The sequence below is a fragment of the Pholcus phalangioides genome, unplaced genomic scaffold, assembly GCF_987345545.1.
Source record: "Pholcus phalangioides strain wild (caught in Gottingen) unplaced genomic scaffold, Ppha-v1.0 ptg000010l_1, whole genome shotgun sequence".
NCBI lineage: Eukaryota > Metazoa > Arthropoda > Arachnida > Araneae > Pholcidae > Pholcus > Pholcus phalangioides.
In genome coordinates, this window is record NW_028301603.1 from 17,413,795 (window position 1) to 17,439,729 (window position 25,935).

Here is a 25,935-nt window from a genome sequence, read left to right on the forward strand (position 1 = left end):
TTGCTCTGTTGGTTACTCTCTTGGTTAGTTCATTCACACGCTGCTTGCTCACGCTAAGTCACTTTTGCTCACTCACGTGCTTGCAAACTCCCCAGATCACTCTTTTCGTCACTCACTAACCTAGCCCCTTGTTGTCTGGACAGAGACGGATTTATCAAGATTTATACGAATTTTGCCGTCCTTCTCCCATTCTACTAATTTTCTTGACCTCGCATTCCTCAAATTTGCCGCCTTGAGCTATGGTCCACTATGCCCTCCTGTAAATACACCACTGGGACCAATTACAGAATAATAATCATGTTGGTTTTTGTATCATTGACATTTTATTTACTAATGATAACAGCGATCCATGGTTTCTTATAACTACAGTATGTTTATTGCAGCACAAACGTACAGTCCATGCATTGCAAGGTATAAGTTTCGCATGGTCTCGGAAAGCTAAATACTGCTGCAGGTCATTGTCTCATTTCCTCTTGATGAACATCTTCTCCAAGGCCATGAACGGTGCCTCGAACAGCAGTGACGTCACGAGAGCCGCCATGTACGACATTATCAGGAAACCGAGGAACAACGTTGTCTGCGAAAATCAAGAAAGTTGCTGATATCAAGTTGAATGGACAAACATGAGGGAAAAAAACATGAAAGGAATTGACAGATTTAAACTCACCGTCACCGTGAATGTCACTTGCATCGATTTTTCCAGTGACTGATAGAAGCCAATCATGATGATGGGATGCACGAGGTACGCGCAGTACGTCAGGCGGCTCAACGGCACCAGCAACTCGATCGACAGGATTTTGTTGACCACACCTGCAAATTCTAATATCGAAATGTACAAACTGCATTCAATACAATATGTCAAGATAACTATAGCCCACGCCGCTTAATGTAATCACATCGGGACTCAGGGTTAATGATAACGATATCCAAAGAAAGTCCCGTTCGCAGGTACGGTTACCCATACATGTTGTTCGGTCGAACGAGACGTGTAGGATAGACCAGGAATCTTCAGAAACGAGGGTCAAACTGAAACTTTCCACGAAGCCCGCGGACCGCCAACTCGTGTAATTTAGTGACATCTTAAGTGAAGGGGCCAGTGGGGTCCCGAGTTGAACGGGGACGAAAATAATTTAGGCCTTTTATTTATTCTGAAATTATTTATTTTATTAATTATCAATTTTATTACTTCTGAAATAATTTTTTTTTTCACTAATTCTGAAAAAATTACTGATTCAATTAATTAATGCTGAGATGAATTTTAATCACTTCAAATGGTTCTTTAATTGTTTATTTCGGTAATTCGGAAATTATTTTCCCTTCTATTCTCCCTATTATTTATGCTTCATTCTTTTATTTATAGCATTCTTTCAACAATTATGCAATTATTCATATATTGAATGCGAAATAATTTATATCAGTAATTAGAAATTATTTCTCTCATTGATTTATGAGTTATTTGTTTCAAAAATTCTAAAACCATTTCTTTCAGTAATTTTGAATTTTTATCCATTCTGTAATTATTTCTTTCATTAATTCTGAGTTTTCATGAAATTGTTTCGAAATCATTTCTTTCATTTATTCTAGAATCACTTCTTTCATTTATTCTAGAATCACTTCTTTCATTTATATTCTAGAATCATTCCTTTCATTTATTCTAGAATCATTCCTTTCATTTATTCTAGAATCATTTCTTCCATTTATATTCTAGAATCATTTCTTCCATTTATATTCTAGAATCATTCCTTTCATTTATTCTAGAATCATTCCTTTCATTTATTCTAGAATCATTCCTTTCATTTATTCTAGAATCATTCCTTTCATTTATTCTAGAATCATTTCTTCCATTTATATTCTAGAATCATTCCTTTCATTTATTCTAGAATCATTTCTTCCATTTATATTCTAGAATCATTCCTTTCATTTATTCTAGAATCACTTCTTTCATTTATATTCTAGAATCATTCCTTTCATTTATTTTAGAATCATTTCTTTCATTTATATTCTAGAATCATTCCTTTCATTTATTTTAGAATCATTTCTTTCATTTATTCTAGAATCATTTCTTCCATTTATATTCTAGAATCATTCCTTTCATTTATTCTAGAATCATTTCTTCCATTTATATTCTAGAATCATTCCTTCATTTATTCTAGAATCATTTCTTCCATTTATATTCTAGAATCATTCCTTTCATTTATTCTAGAATAACTTCTTTCATTTATATTCTAGAATCATTCCTTTCATTTATTTTAGAATCATTCCTTTCATTTATTTTAGAATCATTCCTTTCATTTATTTTAGAATCATTTCTTTCATTTATATTCTAGAATCATTCCTTTCATTTATTTTAGAATCATTTCTTTCATTTATTCTAGAATCATTTCTTCCATTTATATTCTAGAATCATTCCTTTCATTTATTCTAGAATCATTTCTTCCATTTATATTCTAGAATCATTCCTTTCATTTATTCTAGAATCATTTCTTCCATTTATATTCTAGAATCATTCCTTTCATTTATTCTAGAATCATTTCTTCCATTTATATTCTAGAATCATTCCTTCATTTATTCTAGAATCATTTCTTTCATTTATATTCTAGAGTCATTTCTTCCATTTATATTCTAGAATCATTTCTTCCATTTATATTCTAGAATCATTTCTTCCATTTATATTCTAGAATCATTCCTTTCATTTATTCTAGAATCATTCCTTTCATTTATTCTAGAATCATTCCTTTCATTTATTCTAGAATCATTTCTTCCATTTATATTCTAGAATCATTCCTTTCATTTATTCTAGAATCACTTCTTTCATTTATATTCTAGAATCATTCCTTTCATTTATTTTAGAATCATTTCTTTCATTTATTCTAGAATCATTTCTTCCATTTATATTCTAGAATCATTCCTTTCATTTATTCTAGAATCATTTCTTCCATTTATATTCTAGAATCATTCCTTTCATTTATTCTAGAATCATTTCTTCCATTTATATTCTAGAATCATTCCTTCATTTATTCTAGAATCATTTCTTCCATTTATATTCTAGAATCATTCCTTTCATTTATTCTAGAATCACTTCTTTCATTTATATTCTAGAATCATTCCTTTCATTTATTTTATAATCATTCCTTTCATTTATTTTAGAATCATTTCTTTCATTTATATTCTAGAATCATTCCTTTCATTTATTTTAGAATCATTTCTTTCATTTATTCTAGAATCATTTCTTCCATTTATATTCTAGAATCATTCCTTTCATTTATTCTAGAATCATTTCTTCCATTTATATTCTAGAATCATTCCTTTCATTTATTCTAGAATCATTTCTTCCATTTATATTCTAGAATCATTCCTTCATTTATTCTAGAATCATTTCTTCCATTTATATTCTAGAATCATTCCTTTCATTTATTCTAGAATCACTTCTTTCATTTATATTCTAGAATCATTCCTTTCATTTATTTTAGAATCATTCCTTTCATTTATTTTAGAATCATTTCTTTCATTTATATTCTAGAATCATTCCTTTCATTTATTTTAGAATCATTTCTTTCATTTATTCTAGAATCATTTCTTCCATTTATATTCTAGAATCATTCCTTTCATTTATTCTAGAATCATTTCTTCCATTTATATTCTAGAATCATTCCTTTCATTTATTCTAGAATCATTTCTTCCATTTATATTCTAGAATCATTCCTTCATTTATTCTAGAATCATTTCTTTCATTTATATTCTAGAATCATTCCTTTCATTTATTCTAGAATCATTTCTTTCATCAATTCCGAAGTTATTACTTTCATCGTTTCAGAAATTATTACTTTCATCGTTTCAGAAATTATTACTTTCATCGTTTCAGAAATTATTACTTTCATCGTTTCAGAAATTATCACTTTCATCGTTTCAGAAATTATTTCTTTCATTAATTCTAGAATTAATCGTTGGCAACTATTTTTTAAGAATGATTGGCGGGCCACGACACAAAAAGTTCCGAGGGCTAAATGTGGCCAAATAGCGGGTCAAAGTTTTTTTTGGCCAAGACCCTTGCGCCAAAAAAACATAATATTAGCTGAAGTCTCGATAACTGCAGATGAGCGTTTTCCCGGTCTTTGCAAAAGTGATAACGAAACCCGAGTGATAACATCATCCGTGATTACAATAAGCGGTATAGATATGATCATGAATTATATTTGACATACATGTTTTTAAGAGCATAAATTTTTCAGGAACCTCGTTGGGCAATTCACCGTCATTCATTATGCCCTTTGTATTTATATTTTGCATATCATTCAGGGAGAAAATTTTTTAATAATTTCGTACCTCCATTTTCGGTGACGCACGTGAAAATAACCCAAGCGAGTGAAGCCGTGAACAGCGTCGGGGCGAGACCGTTGTAGAATGCAGCTAGGGCGACACTGGTGTCCACGTGGTGCATCCCGTAGACCATCGTCAACGATACGACAGCTGCGACGCACCAGCCAATCGCTTGAGCTCCCTGAAATGAAGTCGCGTTAAGTCCCAGACCATTTTAGATGCGACATTGGGAATCTCGGTCAAACATTCAGACGTAGTAAAGACTCACCACGGACAGGTGACGTTTCCGATCTTTGTGTTTATAAAGGACGTAACCCAGTGTCACTCCGATCAAATACGGTCCGATCCGTACGTATGGTTTGATGCTGAACTTTTGGAAGTAATGCTCCATCCTGTAAAGTGACCAGTTCACATTTTAATATAGTTATTATGTTATTAATACGGGGGCATAGATAATCAGAGGTATATAAGCTCGATAAATATCTGTTAATATGTATATGATACGGAAAATGTGATAAATATGGCTGATATTCATAATAACCAGTCATTATGCATAATTTCCGAGCATTTTGGTAAGTTTGATAAATTTCCCCCAAATTTATTTCCATTTACCGGCGATTATGCGTAGTACCCAAGTGTCGTTGGTAAATTTGATAAATTTCCCTAAATTAATCACTTTTACCGGTGATTATGCGTAGTACCCAAGCGTCTTTGGTAAATTTAATAAGTGTTTAAAAAAATATCACTTTTACCGGTGACTATGCGTGATACTCAAGAATTGCGTCGTTGATAAACATAATAATTGTATTAGACATGTACTGTATCATTATATATATCGAGGTACGATCATTATATTTGTTATCATTATATCGAGGTACGATCATTATATTTGTTATCATTATATCGAGGTACGATCATTATATTTGTTATCATTATATCGAGGTACGATCATTATATTTGTTATCATTATATCGAGGTACGATCATTATATTTGTTATCATTATATCGAGGTACGATCATTATATTTGTTATCATTATATCGAGGTACGATCATTATATTTGTTATCATTATATCGAGGTACGATCATTATATTTGTTATCATTATATCGAGGTACGATCATTATATTTGTTATCATTATATCGAGGTACGATTATAAAATTTATTATATCGAGGTACGATCATAAAATTTATTATATCGAGGTACGAATTTATTGTATCGAGGTAATAATTGTATTAGACATGTACTGTATCATTATATATCGAGGTACGATCATAAAATTTATTATATCGAGGTACGAATTTATTGTATCGAGGTAATAATTGTATTAGACATGTACTGTATCATTATATATATCGAGGTACGATCATTATATTTGTTATCATTATATCGAGGTACGATCATTATATTTGTTATCATTATATCGAGGTACGATCATTATATTTGTTATCATTATATCGAGGTACGATTATAAAATTTATTATATCGAGGTACGATCATAAAATTTATTATATCGAGGTACGATCATAAAATTTATTATATCGAGGTACGAATTTATTGTATCGAGGTAATAATTGTATTAGACATGTACTGTATCATTATATATATCGAGGTACGATCATTATATTTGTTATCATTATATCGAGGTACGATTATAAAATTTATTATATCGAGGTACGATCATAAAATTTATTATATCGAGGTATCGAATAATTGTATTAGACATGTACTGTATCATTATATATATCGAGGTACGATCATTATATTTGTTATCATTATATCGAGGTACGATTATAAAATTTATTATATCGAGGTACGATCATAAAATTTATTATATCGAGGTACGAATTTATTGTATCGAGGTAATAATTGTATTAGACATGTACTGTATCATTATATATCGAGGTACGATCATAAAATTTATTATATCGAGGTACGAATTTATTGTATCGAGGTAATAATTGTATTAGACATGTACTGTATCATTATATATATCGAGGTACGATCATTATATTTGTTATCATTATATCGAGGTACGATCATTATATTTGTTATCATTATATCGAGGTACGATCATTATATTTGTTATCATTATATCGAGGTACGATCATTATATTTGTTATCATTATATCGAGGTACGATCATTATATTTGTTATCATTATATCGAGGTACGATTATAAAATTTATTATATCGAGGTACGATAATAAAATTTGTTATATCGAGGAACGATCATAAAATTTGTTATATCGAGGAACGTCATAAAATTTGTTATCATTACATCGAGGTACGATCATAAAATTTGTTATCATTATATCGAGATACGATAATAGAATTTTTTATCATTATATCGAGGTACGATCATAAAATTTATTATATCGAGGTACGATCATAAAATTTGTTATATCGAAGTACGATCATAAAATTTGTTATCATTTTATCGAGGTACGATTATAAAATTTGTTATATCGAGGTACGATCATAAAATTTGTTATCATTACATCGAGGTACGATCATAAAATTTGCTATCATTATATCGAGATACGATAATAGAATTTGTTATCATTATATCGAGGTACGATCATAAAATTTGTTATCATTATATCGAGGTACGATCATAAAATTTGTTATCATTATATCGAGGTACGATAATAAAATTTGTTATATCGAGGAACGATCATAAAATTTGTTATATCGAGGAACGATCATAAAATTTGTTATCATTACATCGAGGTACGATCATAAAATTTGTTATCATTATATCGAGATACGATAATAGAATTTGTTATCATTATATCGAGGTACGATCATAAAATTTATTATATCGAGGTACGATCATAAAATTTGTTATCATTATATCGAGGTACGATCATAAAATTTGTTATCATTATATCGAGGTACGATCATAAAATTTGTTATCATTATATCGAGGTACGATAATAAAATTTGTTATATCGAGGTATGATCATAAAATTTGTTATCATTATATCGGGATCCGACTATATGCATCGCTCATACCAGACACATTTGGAATTTTTTTTCATATTTATGAAATTCACCAATAACCCCAGAGTATTATGCATAATCACAAATAAAGCCGATAGATTTCAAGCAGTTATCAAATTTACCAACGACACTTGGTTATTATGCATATTAGCCGGTAATAGTGATAAATTTATCGATGTATACATAATAACCGGTTAATATGTATAATAACCTACTTACACCAAATTTTCTGTAACATATATTCGATCGTGGCCCCCCTCAAGGGTGGGATTCTTATCCGAGACAATTCTTATCATTTTTTTGCTTTTCCACGTTATAAATTAACTACAGAAGGGTCAGTGAAAAGTCTTACCGAGAACAGGGCAAAAGATCCCTGCCTAGGGGCCCTGGTGCAGGACGTGGGGGCCGTGTATAGGCCTACTATATATTGCCAGATGAATTTAGATACAATGATCGGAAAAGATAAAACTATAAAATCCATACATGATTAGGTCACCTTTGGCTTAAATGACTACATAGACTTTTTCTGGGCATGTTTTTGACTCATGTTCCTTCCAAGTACAGTCTGTCCCGCTTAACCGCTTGTGGTCTTATGTCGAGGTTGATCAGCAGCCTCCTAGAGATAGAAGGCCTCTGCACTGTTTGCCATAAACGTCCTTCAGACTACCTAGCAAGTTTTCCACATTTTGAAACACGGTATCCTATTTCGTTTCTTCTTCTTATTTTGGCGCAGAATCTTCCTGATTAGCTCACAAATGCCGCATAGTGATGGGATGTGGGACATAGAAATCGCCAATTTTGAGCCCGATCATTTCTTTTCCTCACAACGATGACACTGGCACGAGCAGGGAATTTTTTCCCCCTGAATATTCTGAGGCAAAATGGACTACTTACTGATGTCACAAGCAGACTGCGGAGGCCTTCTGTCTCTAGGAGGTGCTGGGTTGACTCGACATAGTACCGCACCAGGAAACAATGGTAGTATTTCATTGCTATAATGGTCCCTTACGATGATAGGAAGCCTTCGTGTGAATTAGGCTTCTCAGCAAAACTCATAAGCTACACAAAAATCGCAAAGGGACAGGGCGGCAACCTCATTGCGGGGGAGGCGTTATAAAATACGAACTGTACCAACGAAGTGCCGAAAAAAAAAACTTCTGGACCTCAAAGGGTTAAACGGATATCAACGGATTCAGCACAGTATATCCGATTAAGCGGGGTATTCGATTATCTGCGGGGAACAATGCAACTGTTGTTTATAACATCGTTAGCTTGTATATTGAAAACTGATTCAGGATCAATGTTAATGAAGTGCTTCTGGAATAAATCAGACATAAAAAATGAAATTAAATTTATATTGTTAAATTGATACAATTGATAGGTCAATACAATGATTATATTGATGCAACGATCACAATACCCAAGATTATTTTTTCCCATTGCGAAAGTCAGTGCCCTCTATTGCCTTAATCGGGAACATTATTGATATAATAAAATGCACGTAGTGAACACAAATGAAATACTTTCGAGGAGAGTATTAACTCTTAAATTAGAGTTTTTCCTTTAAAGCATCTTCGTTCCTCAAATAAATCACGTAAGAACTAAGGCTACCCAAACCATGGGAATGATGTCACGCATTACATTTCCAAGTGCAAGACTAACTCTTAAAGCAAAATCATATTGTTTAAATCAATTGTTAGACCTATCATGACCTACGCCGTCCCAGTATGGGCTCATATATCAATAAACGAAAGTGAAGCGTCTGCAAAGTCAACAGAATAAAATACTGAGAACTCTTGTGCGCACCCCAAAGTACATCAGAGGGGCTGACATTAGAAAAGACCTGAAGATTCCAACCATCCTCAGCTACATTCAACAAATCTCAGAGGATCACTTTGAAAGGATGAGGAACTCAGAATACGAGCTGGTCGATTACAACCCACGTCAAAGACTAAAAGTTCTCAGGCCTCAAAACGTGCTGCACGTGCCATGGTCGGTGCGTTAGGGTCTGAACTACTGAGCTGTATAATCTTTATCTATCTCTATCGAAATAATCGATCAACTCTATTGCATAGAGTGGCATTGTGGTTTGATGTACATGACTGATCTTGCACTGCACCAATTTGTATAATTTCGGCTAACACACTTGATTTTCTATTACTTCTTTTGTATGCTAGATTTATTTTTTATTATTATTTTCTCATTAATGCATTATGTAGCATTTTGGTGAATTGTACATGGGTGATTTCATTTTTGTGTCTATTATAATACTTATAATATACGTATATTTATCGCATAATATTTTTTTTTACTACTATTGATTTTGCTGATCAACTCTATTGCATAGAGTAACATTTTGGTGAAGTTTGGCTGATCTTTGTGTATTTTACTATTCTGATGGTGGCATTTATTGGACTGTATGTTTGTGTTTTTTTTCTATTAACTTACAAGCACTTCACATCTACACAAACACTTCACATCTACACAAACACTTCACATCTACACAAGCACTTCACATCTACACAAGCACTTCACATCTACACAAACACGCACAAACTTGTCTATAACCCCCTTCATAGCTAGCAAGGGCAATCTATAAGTCGTCAGGCAGCCCCTTCGGGCTGGGCAGCGACGAGAAAAATTAAATTCTGTCTGTCTGTGTGATATACGAGTGAAGGTTCAAGGTTTGCAGATCTCTCAAAATGCATAGGGCACTTGCGTGTCTCTAGAAATGAGTAGAAGGCTTGCTAACCCTTCAAAATGCGTAGGAAACGAGTATCATTAGTATACATGAGAAGATTGCTTATTCTTAGACATAAGAAATGTGTAGAAGAAATGCGTTGGAGATTAACGCATCCCAAGGAAAAATGAATAGAAGGTCTTGCTTACCCCCAAAGATGCAAAGAAAGATGGCGTGCCCCTTCAAAATGTGTGAGAAAGGAGTATCTCAGCAATACAAGAAAAGATTGCTTATTCCTACACATGAGAAATGCGTTGGAGACTTGCACATCTCAAGAAATGAGTAGGAGACTTGCGTATCTCAAGAAATGAGTAGGAGACTTGCGTATCTCAAGAAATGAGTAGGAGACTTGCGTATCTCAAGAAAGACATAAAAGGTCGTGTATATCCATCCCTTCATAATGTGTACGAAACGAGTACCCCCACCATCACACAAGAGGTTCGGTTTACCCCCTGAACATGGAAATGCGTAAGAGACTTGTGGATTTATCCAAGATACACCGTAAATTTCCGTTTACCTTTTCATGAATGTTGGTAGATCTTTGATCACAAAGAGACCGGAAGAACCGGCGAGAAACTCGTAGTGCCATGAAATGGTGATTGCGCAGATCCACGAGACCAGCAGCAGAACACCCACCAGGGACAGGCCTATCTTGGGTCTCCTGAAAATTGAGTTCAGGGTGACTCGGTGCGTGCTAAAGGAGTTATCAAAACATGCTTCAATGATTCGTAATAAGGTTCAATCGAAAGAAACGACATCTAGCGGGAGCACATACCTCCAGAGCGGATATAAGAATAACGGACTGATCATATAGAACTGCATGTCGTTGGCCAGGAACCAGCTCCATACCATACACTGCAAATATTCAAATCAAGTCAATTTGATTATTAGACTCCGCACTACCATTTCAGTAAAATAATCGGAAATTCACACGAAATGTGATAAATTAACACGAAATTCACAGACCCACTGCACTAGACGCCGCCGAGTCGCGCCAAAACCGGTTTTTGACGAAAGTCGCCACACCTTCAAAAACCGGTTTTCAAGCGGCTCGGCGTAGAGAGCGGTTTTAGAACCGGCTTTTCAGGTCACCCAAAAAACCGGAAAAAAAATTCACTCACCCATTTATCGGTGAAGTTATTGATGTACAACATGTTCCACCACCAGGTGTCGGTGCAAAATGCTTCGTTGCCGTCCGAGGCCCAGAACGGTCCGTCTCCTACATACTTCACCAGGGCGTAATTGAAGCCGAGGACAATGGCGTAGACCGGTGTCAATCTATGTCAGAGGTATAGTTGAGAAAATGTTAAGTACAGTATAAGAAACGTCTTATTCTCTGATATATAAAACGTTTATGAGCACCCAGATGTATGTTGAGTACTGTCTATAGCAGTTGTGTTATAGGGTGCATAACTATTCCAGTCCGCGGGCCAGAAACTTGTATGTATAGGTTGACCATATCACCTGTATTTTACGGTATATTCCCTGTAGATTTTGCCGTTATGACTTTTATCAAATGTCCCGATTTTTCTCATATTTTCAACATGGGTTTGTTGAATTTTTGAAATTAATAATTAAGATTATTTCCATGAGTTATAAATTATATTATGATGATTATGGATCTATCATAATTGATTATAGTCACATAAATACTTCATTTATCTCACATATTTTTCAAATATATAAGGTTCTTTTTTTTTGGGGGGGGGGGATTACTTGCCTTTGACAATTTTGATTAAAATTTGCAACTTCACTTGCCTTTGACAATTTTTTAGCTGTGATTGTCAGCTTTACTTCCAGTTCACAATTTTTTTTTGGCTATAATTAAAAATTTTATTTGCCTTCGACAATTGTTTGATTCTAATTGCCAATGTTTTGGTATAATTGAGAACTTTACTCACATTTTGTAATAATTGGCGACATCCCGTAACAATTCCGATGTCCCGTATTTTTATGAATGAAATATGGTCAGCCAATGTATTTGTCGTGTTGTTTATATATATATATATATATATATATGTATTGGGTGTGCACCCACCTCTGGTCTACAGCAGCAGTAATCTTTGCAGACAAGACTGGTGCTTACCCGAATCCGGAGAAGGCGGATATGCACCATTGCCGACCAAATCGGATGCGTGGCCCGGTGCGAAAATAATGGCAGGCTAAGGGCGTCTTGGCAATTTTGGGACCCCAAAAAATGTTTTGGCCTTTAGCCTTTGATACTACATAGAATTTTTTTTTGGGGAGGGGGGATCGTCTTCTGAAAATGTAAACATTATTAAAGGATATACAGGAATGTGCTTGAAAATATACATGCAAAAAATATAAACACGCAATTCAAATGTAAATTAACACAAAAATTAATGGAAAGTCATAACTGCGTGAAGAAAGTTTTAAATTAACGAAAGAGAAAAACTAATGTGAAAATTCGAATCTTACGAAAGAAATAATTCCAGAATAGATGAAAGCCTTCACTTATTTGGGTCTAGGTCAATTCGTCGCGATCAACTTGTCGCGCGACAATTCGTCGCAATCAATTTGTCGCAGCGTCAATTCGTCGTGCTACAAACTCGTCGCGGTACAAATTTGTCGCAGAGTCAGTTCGTCGCGGTACAAATTTGTCGCAGAGTCAGTTCGTCGCGGTGCAAATTTGTCGCAGACTCATTTCGTCGCGGTACAAATTTGTCGCAGAGTCAGTTCGTCGCGGTACAAATTTGTCGCAGAATCAGTTCGTCGCGGTACGAATTTGTCGCAGAATCAGTTCGTCGCGGTACAAATTTGTCGCAGAGTCAGTACGCCGATCAAATAAATTTTCAAAATTCAGTTTTCATGGTATTCATGCCACACTTCCCGCTTTCTGGCGGGATCTCCATTTCTCGCAGCGAGGGGCGTTGGGCGAACACACCAAGATTATAAATTACGATAAAATAAATTTTCAAAATTAAATTTTCACCGTATAAGCCGCACTCCCGCTTTCTGGCGGGATCTCCATTTCTCGCAGCGAGGGGCGTTGGGCGAACACACCAAGATGATAAATTACGATAAAATAAATTTTCAAAATTAAATTTTCACCGTATAAGCCGCACTCCCGCTTTCTGGCGGGATCTCCATTTCTCGCAGCGAGGGGCGTTGGGCGAACACACCAAGATGATAAATTACGATAAAATAAATTTTCAAAATTAAATTTTCACCGTATAAGCCGCACTCCCGCTTTCTGGCGGGATCTCCATTTCTCGCAGCGAGGGGCGTTGGGCGAACACACCAAGATGATAAATTACGATAAAATAAATTTTCAAAATTAAATTTTCACCGTATAAGCCGCACTCCCGCTTTCTGGCGGGATCTCCATTTCTCGCAGCGAGGGGTGTTGCGGGAACACACCAAGATGATAAATTAGGATCAATGCCAATCCCAAAGCACAATTTGCCTAAGGGGTCATTCAAGTATTACGTCAGGATCGGGGAGGGAGTTTCGGATTTGTTGACTTTTGATGGCGGGGGGGGGGGGGTTGAAGGTCGCTTACGTCATCAACCACCCCTTTTTGAAGATATGAAATATTCTAAGCTGCTGGTGAAATTTTGCTGACGGGGGAGGGGATGGGGGTCAGTGTTTTGCTGATTTTTGCTGACAAGGGGGAGGGGGGTCAAAAATGGCTGAAAATCTGCTTACGTAATACTTGAATGGCCCTAATTCACTATTGAATATGTATCTGCCATGTAGGGAATACATCTTTGAGGAATTTTTTACCGACAATATATCTAAGGCTAGCATTACACTATGAAAGTGTTCTAAAAGTCCTTTTATAAAACTTGAAAAATTCAACCAATAAGATTATCGGTTGCATTTGCTCGAATGTAACCTATGAACTTTATTGGTTGGATTTTTTGAGTTTTTAACTTGAGCAACTTATCCGGTGCAAATTAAATTTTGAAAATGTATGTGATCGCAATTTATCATCTCGGTGTGCGCCCCAACTCCCCTCGCTACGAGTAATGGAAATCTCGAGAGAAAGCGACAAGTGTGGCTTATCCGGTGAAAATGAAATATTAATTAAATTAAATTATTAATTATTTCAGGTTCTTGTGGAGATACTGTAGTGGTTAATGTTGGTGGGAGTCTCGATTCCACATGGGACAGATACAAGTTTACACTTAAAGACAGCCTCCGCTGTACTGTAATTTGGGGAATATCATAAACACCGACATTTTTTTACAGAATTTTAAAATTTTATCATAGAAAAAATGATTTTTTTAACATTTACAATAATTAAATAATAAAACATTAATATCAATTGTAATTTTAATTTCGATGTAATTTCGATGATTTTTTTCGAAATGACAAAAAAAAAAATTTAGTAAACTGTGTGCATTTCTTGATGGAAAAAAACTTTACTTCATGTTTATTTTTTCACGTATGAGACAAAAAACCTACATACAGATCGCGTGACGAGTTGACTCTGCGATAAATTGACGTCCCGACGAATTGGTTACACGACAAATTGTCACTGCGACGAATTTGTACCGCGACGAATTGGCTCTGCGACGAATTTGTACCGCGACGAATTGGCTCTGCGACGAATTTGTACCGCGACGAATTGGCTCTGCGACGAATTTGTACCGCGACGAATTGGCTCTGCGACGAATTTGTACCGCGACGAATTTGTATCGCGACGAATTGGCACTGCGACAAATTGATGCGCGACGAGTTGAGCGCGACAAGTTGATTGCGACAAATTGACCGGCTACGCACTTATTTGAGGGTGGGGGGGGTCCTCGTTTGATTCGTGGCGTCAGACAAAATTCTCACCCTTGTGGGACATCTTTTGTGGTGCCCCCTCTATCGTATAAGCTGCATCAGTAAAACTTACCCTAGAAAACTTGAAGATTTGTATACGGCTTGCGTAAGCAACAAGAATTGCAGTTTTCTCTGCAAATTATTCCAAGCAGTGTTTTAATTTTGCTGACTAAACTTTTTTCCCTTTAAATTTGTGCAAGAATTGTTATATTTTCCCCAATGATTTGGCACCCAGTGCGGTCGCCCAGACACCCTAGAGCCACCCCGGGTCCCTTTGGCCCACAATATTAAAAACGTGCATCCCTAAATAAGATGTTTTTCAAATACGTAGATGTTAGCATCTCTGGGAAATATCAATTTTGGTGATTTTATAACGGTATTAGAACCAGAACCCAAAAAGCGGTCCTGGTTCTATAAGCAGAGCTACCCTTACGGGTGTGTGTCACAGGTGCGGTCGCATCGGGCCTGCGATTTCTGCCCCCCCCCCCCCCCTCTAACGGTAAATTATTGGCCTTTCAACAATGCTCAAATAACTTCTTACATTAATTCTGAGTTTTCGTCAATGCCGAAATGATTTCTTTCATCAATTCAGAATTTCTATCAATTCTGGAATTAATTCTTTCATGAATTCTAGAAAAATTTCATTAATTCTGAATTTTCATCAATGTCTGGAATTATTTCTTTCAATTCTTTCTAATTCATCGCGAGACTGAAATTTTCATTATTTTTCGTTCTCACAATTCCGTTCAGAGCTGAATTTTCACTAATTTGTGTGTTAATTTAAATGAGTGTTTTAAAGTTTTTGTATGGATTCATTCCTGAAAATTCGGCCCCGAAATTATCGCACTTATTAGGCCCGCTATATTTTGTTTTTCACCGGGTCTCACTTCTGATATAACCGCGCAGCCCCCCCCCCCCGGTTTATAAACCCCTCCCTAACGTTTGTACCATGAATTTTGAATAACCCTGTAAACTCGACCAGTACAAACCAATACCATCTATAGCAGAAGGCCTCCGCGCGATTCTCGTGACGTCACTGAAGAACGTCATCTCACCTATAGCCATTGGATAAAGCAGGGCGACGCATGAGCCATCTTTACCTTTTTTTCGTAGTATATCCAATGGCGCTATATACCAAAAAAAAGGACCTTCTTCGGTGACGTCACCAGCTACGCGCGGTGTCCTTCTGCTGTAGATGGCGTTGGTACAAACTCGTAACATGCCGTCGATGAATTCTTACCTCCAGTAGCGATGGAAATAGTACAGTCCCCAAGATATTTGGCCATCTTTCTTGTCGGCCTCGCGTAGGAACAGATGCGTCAACAAGAAACCACTTGGGTAATTTACATGCAAAGAAATACAAAAGCACCATACAGTACATTAACACCATTTATTAATAATTCCAACAAGCAATATCGGCTCACGACCTTGCACACAACTGTAGTAATCAGTACAAGTTCTTTGAGAAATTCCAAACGTCATTAACCGATGATATATATTATAAATTCTTATTTACTTTTATCTTATTAAGAAAAAGTGTCTAGTAGTCTATAAATGCAACGATACGTGGCTATGAAATAATGATTTTAAGTAATATATCTTTTTTTTTTGATTAAATGTTATTTGTACTCCATAAACATATCAATAACATCATTTCGTGCTATTCTAAGTTTCCCGATAGATGACAGCAACCGCTTGAAGCATTTTATTGCCGGCCGAAAACAAAATTTCTATGAAACCCGAGGACCGACAAGTCATGCTGCAGTATCTTATTGTTTTGTAAATTCGTAAACTGAGAAAGGTGAATGCAAGCGCGTACAATTGGTCTCGGCAATTTTCCTAATTTTTACGACAGATGGCGCCACTGTATTGACCCCCCAATAATTTCCCTCAACGAAACTACCAAAAAAAGCAAAAGAAAAAAAAGGACAAATAAATGATCTGTCTCCCTTCGCTTATAATGAATTGTTCCCGCCGAATTGAATGAATTGTTGTCTGGCACACCAGACGGTTTATTGCGTAGCCCCGAGCATCACGAGAAGTTTTCTTCTCCCCAACGACCCTTTTTTTCTTCAATTTATTGGCATTTCTGAAAGCTGCCTTGCAAAGCTCTACCCTCAGATGGTTCTTTTTTTCTTTCGGGAGTGTTCCTTTTTTTGTCAAAGAATTAGCATCGATTGTTGTTTCATGTCATTTTCTATGTTTCTGTATGGATGGAAGAGGTAACATCCCCCCCCCCTCCCACCCCCGTTTTGTTCACGGCATTAGCTGTTGGTAGGCTAAAAATGACATTCTCAGGATGGATGTTGCGGTTTTTCTTCTTTCAGAGCTGTTTTTCGGACTGTCTTTTTCATATTATCCTGGAGCAAACTGGGCCATGGTCAGGTATCTGCCCGGCTTGGAGGCTTTTCGGGTTCTGGTATTCTGGGAATTTCTCGAGGTCGATTGGTCAAAGCGTGCGAATTTGTGTAAAGAAAAATCGCAATTATTGACAACGGCCTACTGCCACTCCTTATATAACAGCACATATAACTCGTAAAAATTCCTCTGCGGAATTTCGAATGCATCGGTACATACCCGAATGTGTGTTCTGAGTATATAGGGTGTGTGGCCCCTCATGTTGTGCTCATGTTGTCAAAGTTGTGCTTGTTTCCTATTCTGGCTGGTCTTTAACATCTGCTGCCTTCATAGTTTGAAGTAAAGATGGTAAAAATGCTTGAATTTTCATGTTAATTGACAATGACTGTCCGGTCCGTAATCCATACGGATGGATGCAACTGGTATGTCCGGTAAAACCTTTGTTCTTAAAGCGTTATGGCTCTTCCGTATTGATGTCCGCATCCGATCGAGAGTATTTTATTGCCATTAAGAATTTTTTTCGGAATGCGGTAATACTCGAATCTTGTGAGCAGGCCCCCGCATTTGGAGGGAAGACAGGGAGGAGGCAGTCTGGTGCCCTGGGTGCTAGATCAGGAAGGACACTGAGTTCACGTTCCCAGATCACGTGAGGGGCAAAAGGGGTACTCATCCGGGACGACAGAATAAATTTTCGTTTCTAGTTGCTGCTCTCTTTCTGAGACATTATTTTACAGTGACCAATTGCTATCTTGAGGATCCGGGTTCGAACCTCACCGTCGCCACAGTGGTGACCGGCTGACGTTTTTTCTCTGTGGTTAACAAATTCGAGGCCTAAATACGGGTCGATATCCCCGTTAAAAAGGTTCCCCACGAAGAGCAACAAGCCTACACACAACGGTACAATTATTCAATCGTTACACTTCACTCACAGTTAGAAAAAGTGATGGCAGATGGCGGCACCACACATGACAAGCATAGAAACAAACTTCATGTCGGGTTCGCAACACGTACGCGCACGTTATAACATAGACCATTCGTTTTCAAAGGAATGTGGACGAGGTGCACGTATGGTTTAGTAATAGTGTTGTGATCAATCACTAACCTGAGCAGAAAAAATGTGTCCACAGCAAACGTTCCGTGCATGATTCCTTCGAAAGCGAGTGTGTCAGCTCTACGCAGGAATTCCACGATTCCTACTGGATTGGAAAAAAAAGAAAATACATATTCAATGTGTTTACAGATAGATCGTTGTGTAAGTCCCGCCAAATTTGGCTTCCGATGAGTAGGCAGGAGGGTGCGCAGACCTAAGGTATCCAAAATTAATGGCTCGGGCTTAGAGAACCACACATGCCAAGTTATGAAAGTGCTGCACCGTCGATACGGAATTGCTCCAAGTCTTCCTTCAAGGTCACGCACGCACACTGATTGCCAGCGTGGCCTTCAACACGATATTTACTTAGCATGAAAAATTCAAGCATTTAACCATTTTAACTTCAAATTATGGATGACAGATAGCAGCACCAGCAGAATATGAAACAAGCACGACTTTGACGACGTAAACACGCTAGAACCGCTCACGCACGCACGTGGCGTATCACGTGACTAGCCGCACGCACATACACTCCGTTATGGACCGATTTATTAGAAACCCATCAGAGCAATATTTACGAGATGCACGTGTAGCTCAGAAGTAAGCCGCTCTAGTGGTCATAGTGATGGACACACACACACACGCAGCTTTATAACCTTGAGGAGTTGCCCTCTCCAATGCTACTTGAATTTATAAGTAACCACGTGTTGTGTCTTCACTATAAGTGATACATGCTCGCCCCATGACCCACGGACCAAATGTGGCCCACGAACACAGAACAAATTTTATAAAAATGAACAAGCGGCGCATTTCCAGATCACTTGAGTGGCCCGCAGCACGTTCCCAGATCACTTGAGTGATTCGCATCACGTTCCCAGATCATTTGAATGAACTGCATGGCAATTCCTAAGTACTTAAGGGACCTGCGGCGCAGTTAAAGATCCCTAAGATGCCCGCAGCACATTTACATATCGCTAAACTCTCCGTAGCACCACTCAAGTAACCCGAGGTGCAGTCATCCAAGTGGCCCAGAGCACATTCTCAAATCACTTGAGTGACCCGCGGCAAAAATTTAAAGATCACTTGCGTAATCCGCAGCGCAGTTCTAAATTATTGAAAAGGCTCCCAGCACATTTACAGGGGAATTGAATAAGCCACGGCGCATTGCGCATTTCCAGATGACTTGAGAGACCAAAAGCATACTAACAGACATCTAGAGTGACACGTGGCACAGTCCCAGATCACTTAAGTGGTGCAGTTTAACACTATTTAAGTGGCTCGCAACATATTCCCGAATTGCTTAGGTATAACCCGCGGCAAATCAACAAATCATTTAAGTGATCCGCTTTATATTACAGATCACATAAGTGACCCGCGGCGCTGTACCAGACCACCCAAGTCGCCCGCGACACGTTTTCAAAACCTATGAAGTGGGCCCGTACTATCCCAAAGGTTGACCACCCTTGATATAAGTCATCAGTTTTGGATACCATTAGCCCTGCATTACACCGCGTTTGTCTACGCTCTTACATGACAATCCAGAACTCTGTACGAAGCTGAAAGTATGGCCGAGCATAATCCACGTCATGCTGAAGAATCGTATCCCGTGTATGCAACGGAACTCGGCCTTGTTGCTGGTGTCCAGCATCTTCGAGCAATTGGTGAAGACGCAGAAGCATTTCAGGAATTGCATCAGCTTATCGCGGGGTCCGGGTCCATTACCTGTAAAAGAAAGACTGGTCACTAGTCGAATTATAGCGTACGTGGGAACTCTTCAAATAATGGTGTTTTTTTACAGAGATTTTAGTCCGTACTGGTTTGCTCCTTAGGTACTACGTTCAGTTCTGTGATGGTGTTTACGTCTTCGTTTACGCTCATGTGGTGGTCATTACCGGCCTCGTCCGACTGAGATTCCACTTGGTCCACCTGTCGCTTGTCCCGGTAATATCGCTCGTAAAGGGTCAGCAGAGTTCCGGTCGCGGTCAGGGCCACGAATATGGCTATTATTGTCCTGGAAGAGGAAAAATCGTCAACATACATCAGCAGACATCTTCAAACATTTCGCCACAAGCACCGCGGTACTCTCAAAAGCAGAGGCGTCGGAAGTGTTTCGAACCTGTGGGTGCTCGTCTTCAGCATTATGCAGGGAAAATTTTGATTTCTGGAATCAATTCTGAGGGTGCTCGGACCCGTGTCATAAACTACCATGGGTGCTGGAGCACCCACAGCATCAACGCCACTGTTCTAAAGCGCTACAAATTCTCGAGAACTTGCTCAATACTTCATTCAAGTTGAATCGGGAAAATTTACATCAAAACTAGTCTGAGTGGCCACATGAGAACTGGACATTAATGACACACACACGCACGCACGCCAAATGTGGCCTTCAATCCTTAAGAGACCCGCTGCTAATTCTCACACAATTCAGTGACACGTGGCGTAATTAAAAATCAATTAAGTGACCTAGGTCACTGTGCTAGATCTCTCGTGTCTCGCGGCACATTCTAACCCCACTTTATTGACCCACGACTCATTTCCAGATTATTTGAGTGAGTCCGGATACGTTTCCAGATAACTTAAGTGACCTGGGGTACGGTTTGAGATCACTTGAGCGGCCCGCGGCACATTTCTAGATCGCTAAAGTGGCATGCGACACATTCACACTGGACTGGCCCACGGCACATATCACTTATGTGGCCCGCGATGCGTTTTTAAAACAATGGAATGGCCCGCACTCTTCGTAAGGTTGAGCACCCTTGGCGTAAATGATCAATTACTTACAACATGACTATTGCTGGCGCATCCCATGGAATTGTCCGAGGTTTGCATAGAATCCCGGTCATCCTCATCGGTCCGAGAGGAGTAGGAGCCAACTTTTCTGTGCACAGAGAAATTGTTACTCATTAATTACGTTCAATAATAATAATAATGAAAAAATAATAACATCAACAACATCAATTTGTTCATTCGCCTAACTTACGACGACATGTGCTTCAGTTTTGGCGATTTACAATACTTTGTTTTTCAACATAGCGTGAGCCTAAATGGAAAGTTTTAGTGCTGAGCTTGGCGGAAAAAGTAGAAAATTTGGCAGTTTGCGAGATTAGTGTGATTGCAACCCTGGAGAAGAGAATCACCCAGTTCCTCTGAATTGGACGAATGAATATTCTTCTTGAGCCTAGACACTTTTCTCATGATGGACGGACCACACTCCATTGAAACCGGTAAACTCTTCTAGTCCGTATTTCCACCTAGTAATAGGATAAATATTCGATTTACAACTTACTGGTAATATGCGTTAGATTGGCAAGAGAATCTTCATCGCAGGAATCTGGAAAGCACAGTCCGATGGACAACGGGAGAGTCATGCCCTGTTCCAAACACACACACACGGATAATCATTATTGAATAATGAGGAAATCCTTCATTAGAATAGATTATCAGATTAATGATAGGGAATTGTCGATTATTGGTGTAGACGTACCTTGATCTTCAAATCGTAATTGAGATAGCAGTACTGTCCATTGAATGCCGAAGCGTTTCCCTTTTCTGGAGCCGATGAGTGGAGACATTCGAAGTAGTCACCTGCCCACACGACGTTCCCTTCCAGAATGCCGCTAGAGGGCTTCCCGGCCGCATCCAACACTGTTGAATGAATTTACATTAGATATCACGTACAACATCACTTCCACATACAGATACATGACATACTTGGCGACAGGGCCGCAACTAGATGCTTGGTCACCCGGGCAAGAGCGCATTTTGACGCCCCCTTGTAATGTTGAAGGAGAGGTTTCAGAATGAAATTTGCGCCCTCTCGGGTCCAGCGCACGAGACACACCTGCTCCCCCCCCCCCCCAGTTGCGGCCCTGCTTGGTGAGGATATCGGCCATGTGTCCATTTTTGTCGAACCAAGCAAGATTAATCTCATTCAGACAAGAGTCAGGCAAGATTCATTGAAAGACTGGTTATTTGTGGAGATGTGAAGATTACAAGGAAGAAAATTCAGCAATGCCCCTACGGGGACTCGAACCCCGGTCTCTCGCTTGTCAGTCTCTCAATGAATCTTGTATTGACAATTGGGGAGGACAGTTCTATATGCGTGAGGCCATCTGGTTGGCCTATGTCATTCACGAGCTATTAGTTGATTGTTGATGCCGTCCACATGTACGGTGCCTTTTAACATATATATACGCTCTAAGGTTGAGATATTCTATCTGCTTCCATAGCTTAGATGGTAGAGCGCTCGTCCGGCAAGCAAGCGACCAGTATCGAAGGTGAAGTCGACTGATCTAATGCATACATGTATAGATGAATCGACATCATCATCATCTTGCCCCCCCCCCAGACTTCCACGTCTATCTCCGCCTATGAGAAGGGGTGTGCCTCATTTTAGATTTATTAATTATTGGGCTTGCTTACTAACCACATGATGCGGGCTGGCACGACACCCCCCCCCTAAGGAAAATTGTTTTGGCTGAGGGGGGGGGGTTGCTCAAATAACCTGAACCCTCCATAGGCTAGGATGCTGTTGAGACGGCCCTGCACATACTCAGCCACCAGGTAGCCGTTGGACCACTTTCCCTATGAATGTTCAACATCCCATGGCATGCTCAAAATTTGCGAGCGACATGTGTCACTCACACAACCGTCTCAACAGAATCAGACCCCCCCCCCCTCCTCCACAGCAGCAATTGAGTATCTTGTTTATTAATTAATTCCATTTCTGTCTAATAAACATGAACCCCCCCCCCCTCCCACGAAATTAAATGGGGAGGGCGGCAGGAAGAACCAGGGATGATGACCCAAGTCATTCGCTGTATAGGGGAATCCATAAGAACCCGAGAAGCACCCCCTCCTCTCCACTTTTGTGGGACTGACAGGCATGGCCGTCTCAAGAGCATCGTGGGCCGTCGGGCTAGGTGATTTTCTGAGGCCCTTACCTGGCAAATTCTCGAAAATTTCAACCAGTCCACATTTTTTTAGTCCCCCCTTCTTCTCGTGAGGCCCCCGGCCATAGGCGGAGATAGACTTGGAAGTCTGGGGAGGCACGGTCATTATTGCTGCGGGGGGGGGGGGCAAGATGATGATGATGTCGATTCATCTATACATATATGCATTAGATCAGTCGACTTCACTTTTGATGCTGGGGGTATCTCCGCCCATGCCCCCGGCCACTCTATAATCCCACTACAGACGGGCCGGCCAAAGGTCCTTGAACGAGTTATTATTATGCAAGATAGGTGTAAATTGTTTTGAGACCCCTATTCGGCTCTAGGCCCCAGGGCAGTGCTCCAGTTGCACAGCCTATTCACGGGCTTTTGTGCCCTACCGATAAGTGATTACAATTTTATAGCAGACTAGGGGGGGGGGCTCTGCCTACCCCCTCCCCACTTCTCTTCACAACATATCTTGTTTATTTCGTCCCACTTCATCAGCGTGCTATGGAAAGAGATGCGTGAAAGCACCAGCTTACTGAAGAAGCGAATTTTAATAAAAATAATGATAAAGCAACAAAAAACAAATGAGATTCATCAAGCAGCCCCAGAAACTGGGGCCCCAGATTCAATTAGCTGAATTTTAGTGGGGCCCACACTGGATATATCTCGGGCTACCGATGTGTTGCAAATTTTACAATGTTAAACAACAAAAATCAATGAGATACATCCAGGGGCCCCGAATTAGAACCTATCAACATTCCCATGGAGCACTGACCTGGAAGCTTGTCGGACCACGAAATCATCCCCCGCTGCGATTGTCATGAAACATTTTCATTTGTATTCGTTTTACCAATGAATAAAAACTAGGGCCCCCAATCAGTTGCCCGTTGTATTCGCATACTGTTAGTGGGGCCCCAGACTGTCTTTATCTCGGGCATCCGCTGTTGCAAATTCTGCAACAGAAAAGAATGAGATTCATCCAGGGCCCCAAAATGAAACCTGTAAACATGGGGCCCTCGACTTGGAAGCTTGTCGGTTATCCCCCGGTGAGAATGCCATGAAAAATTTTCATTTGTATTCGTTTTACCAACTAATAAAATCCAGGGGCCCCTACCAAATACCGGGGACACCAATTCGCATACTTTTAGTGGGGCCCCAGACAGGCTTGATCTCGGGCATCCGCTGTTGCAAATTCTACAACAGAAAAGAATGAGATTCATCCAGGGCCCCCAAAATGAAACCTGTAAACATGGGGCCCCTGACTTGGAAGCTTGTCGGTCATATCCCGCTGCGAGGGCCATGAAACATTTTCATTTGTATTCGTTTTACCAACGAATAAAATCCAGGACCACCCACGCAACTACCCGTGACCGCATTCGCAAATTTTTTGGAGCCCCCAGACTGGATATATCTTGTGCTTCCGCTATCGCAAATTTTTCAACGTTAAAGCAGCAAGAAAACAATGAGATCCATCAAGGGCCCCTGGAAATGAAATCTTTTAACTTTCCCATGAAGGTATACGTACAATCCCCCCCCGGGTACCCCGACCCTGTGTGTTGGGAGCACTGTACATATACATACCTCTCGGCATGACCCCCCCCCCCCCACAAGGGCAGGGCTGACAGGACCAGAACGATTCTTATCAGTTTTTGATTTTTCACACTATAAATTAACCACAGAGGGGCCCTGAAAAGCTGGTTTGGGGGCTCGCCATCTAAATTCCAGCCTAACGGCCCTGCTGTAGGATGTGGGAGCCTCTCGGTACATGCACATAACATGGTCCCGATGGGTCAAATGGGTCCCAATATGTGGTAGAGTTAAATGAATACTTGACCCAAAATCGTAACCGACTTCCGTAACACAAAAACGTAACAGATTTCCGTGATACAAAAACGTAACAGATTTCCGTGATACAAAAACGTAACAGATTTTCGTCACTCAAAAACTTCACCCACTTCCGTCACTCGGTTGCTTAGCAACAGGGCTTTTTCGAGTTTGTGATTTCATATTATAGAGTAGATAATAAACCATTTTAAATTCGAGGAATTAAAATATTTCATATAAAAATATGTGCTGCCATCTACCTTTTAATCAAGCAACGAGTCAATTTGTTGCTTCAGAAAATTTTGAATGCTTGAGAAATTTGTTGACTGAGTTAAAGTTGCTTCAGAAAACAATATTTCAAAAAAAAAAAGACACTTAATTGTTTTCAAGAAACTTCAAATCGCAAGTGGTGCCATCTACATTATCACCTTCCAACTAGTTCAGCATGCCGAATTAATGGAATAAATTGATAAGAGAATTGAAGTTGGAGAAACTCAACATTACTTTTCATGGACCATTCTTCATCGACGCTGTTGACCAGCCTTTCCAGATCGCGGCGACATCTCTGGAGGACGCCACTGCTTCCCGAATACGCAGCTGATCCGCTGTTCCTTTTAGTACGGTCTTCGATGTATTTGACATTATCACAATGGATGGAATTCTGAGGTCCCGTTAAGATCTCCCCGGGACAATGGCGCTTCCAGCTTATGTCCCGAGGGGGCACTTCCGTCGACGTCTTTAGTCCCGTCCCGGAAACGCACACGCAGGTGAGTAATGACGATAATAACAATACACGAGAGACGTACATTGCGCTAAATGACAGCGATCCAGGTGGGGGTTGAGCACGGTTCACAGTGGCGTAAAGAC

At 39.1% G+C, this 25,935-nt stretch overlaps 1 protein-coding gene across 3 annotated transcripts; it reads right to left on the minus strand.

Annotated features, from left to right (window-relative positions):
- Positions 1 to 309: 309 nt before the first annotated feature.
- LOC149081016 (nose resistant to fluoxetine protein 6-like) lies at positions 310 to 25,935 on the minus strand. 3 transcript variants are annotated; one of them, XM_089237754.1, is made up of 15 exons: positions 25,573 to 25,935; positions 21,789 to 21,949; positions 21,591 to 21,675; positions 21,086 to 21,182; positions 20,119 to 20,315; positions 19,835 to 20,026; positions 18,317 to 18,410; positions 16,097 to 16,189; positions 11,184 to 11,340; positions 10,838 to 10,917; positions 10,580 to 10,723; positions 4,586 to 4,709; positions 4,324 to 4,498; positions 668 to 819; positions 310 to 577 (listed from the first exon to the last, which is right to left on the minus strand). In XM_089237754.1, exons 1-15 carry the CDS (start codon positions 25,874 to 25,876, stop codon positions 464 to 466), a joined length of 2,169 nt encoding a protein of 722 aa, XP_089093880.1. In that variant the 5' UTR covers positions 25,877 to 25,935; the 3' UTR covers positions 310 to 463. The 3 variants fall into 3 exon arrangements, with proteins under 3 accessions (XP_089093880.1, XP_089093881.1, XP_089093882.1); XM_089237755.1 differs by having other exon boundaries at positions 370 to 577; positions 668 to 810; positions 25,573 to 25,927; XM_089237756.1 differs by lacking the exon at positions 16,097 to 16,189 and having other exon boundaries at positions 370 to 577; positions 25,573 to 25,927.

Coding starts and splice junctions, on each gene's coding strand:
- LOC149081016 (XM_089237754.1), bottom strand. CDS start 25,876: ATGTACGTCTCTCGTGTATTGTTATTATCGTCATTACTCACCTGCGTG. Junction 20,027..20,118: donor AGTACCTAAGGAGCAAACCA/GTACGGACTAAA, acceptor TTTCTTTTACAG/GTAATGGACCCGGACCCCGC. Junction 4,710..10,579: donor CTACCAACATTCATGAAAAG/GTAAACGGAAAT, acceptor GTCACTTTACAG/GATGGAGCATTACTTCCAAA.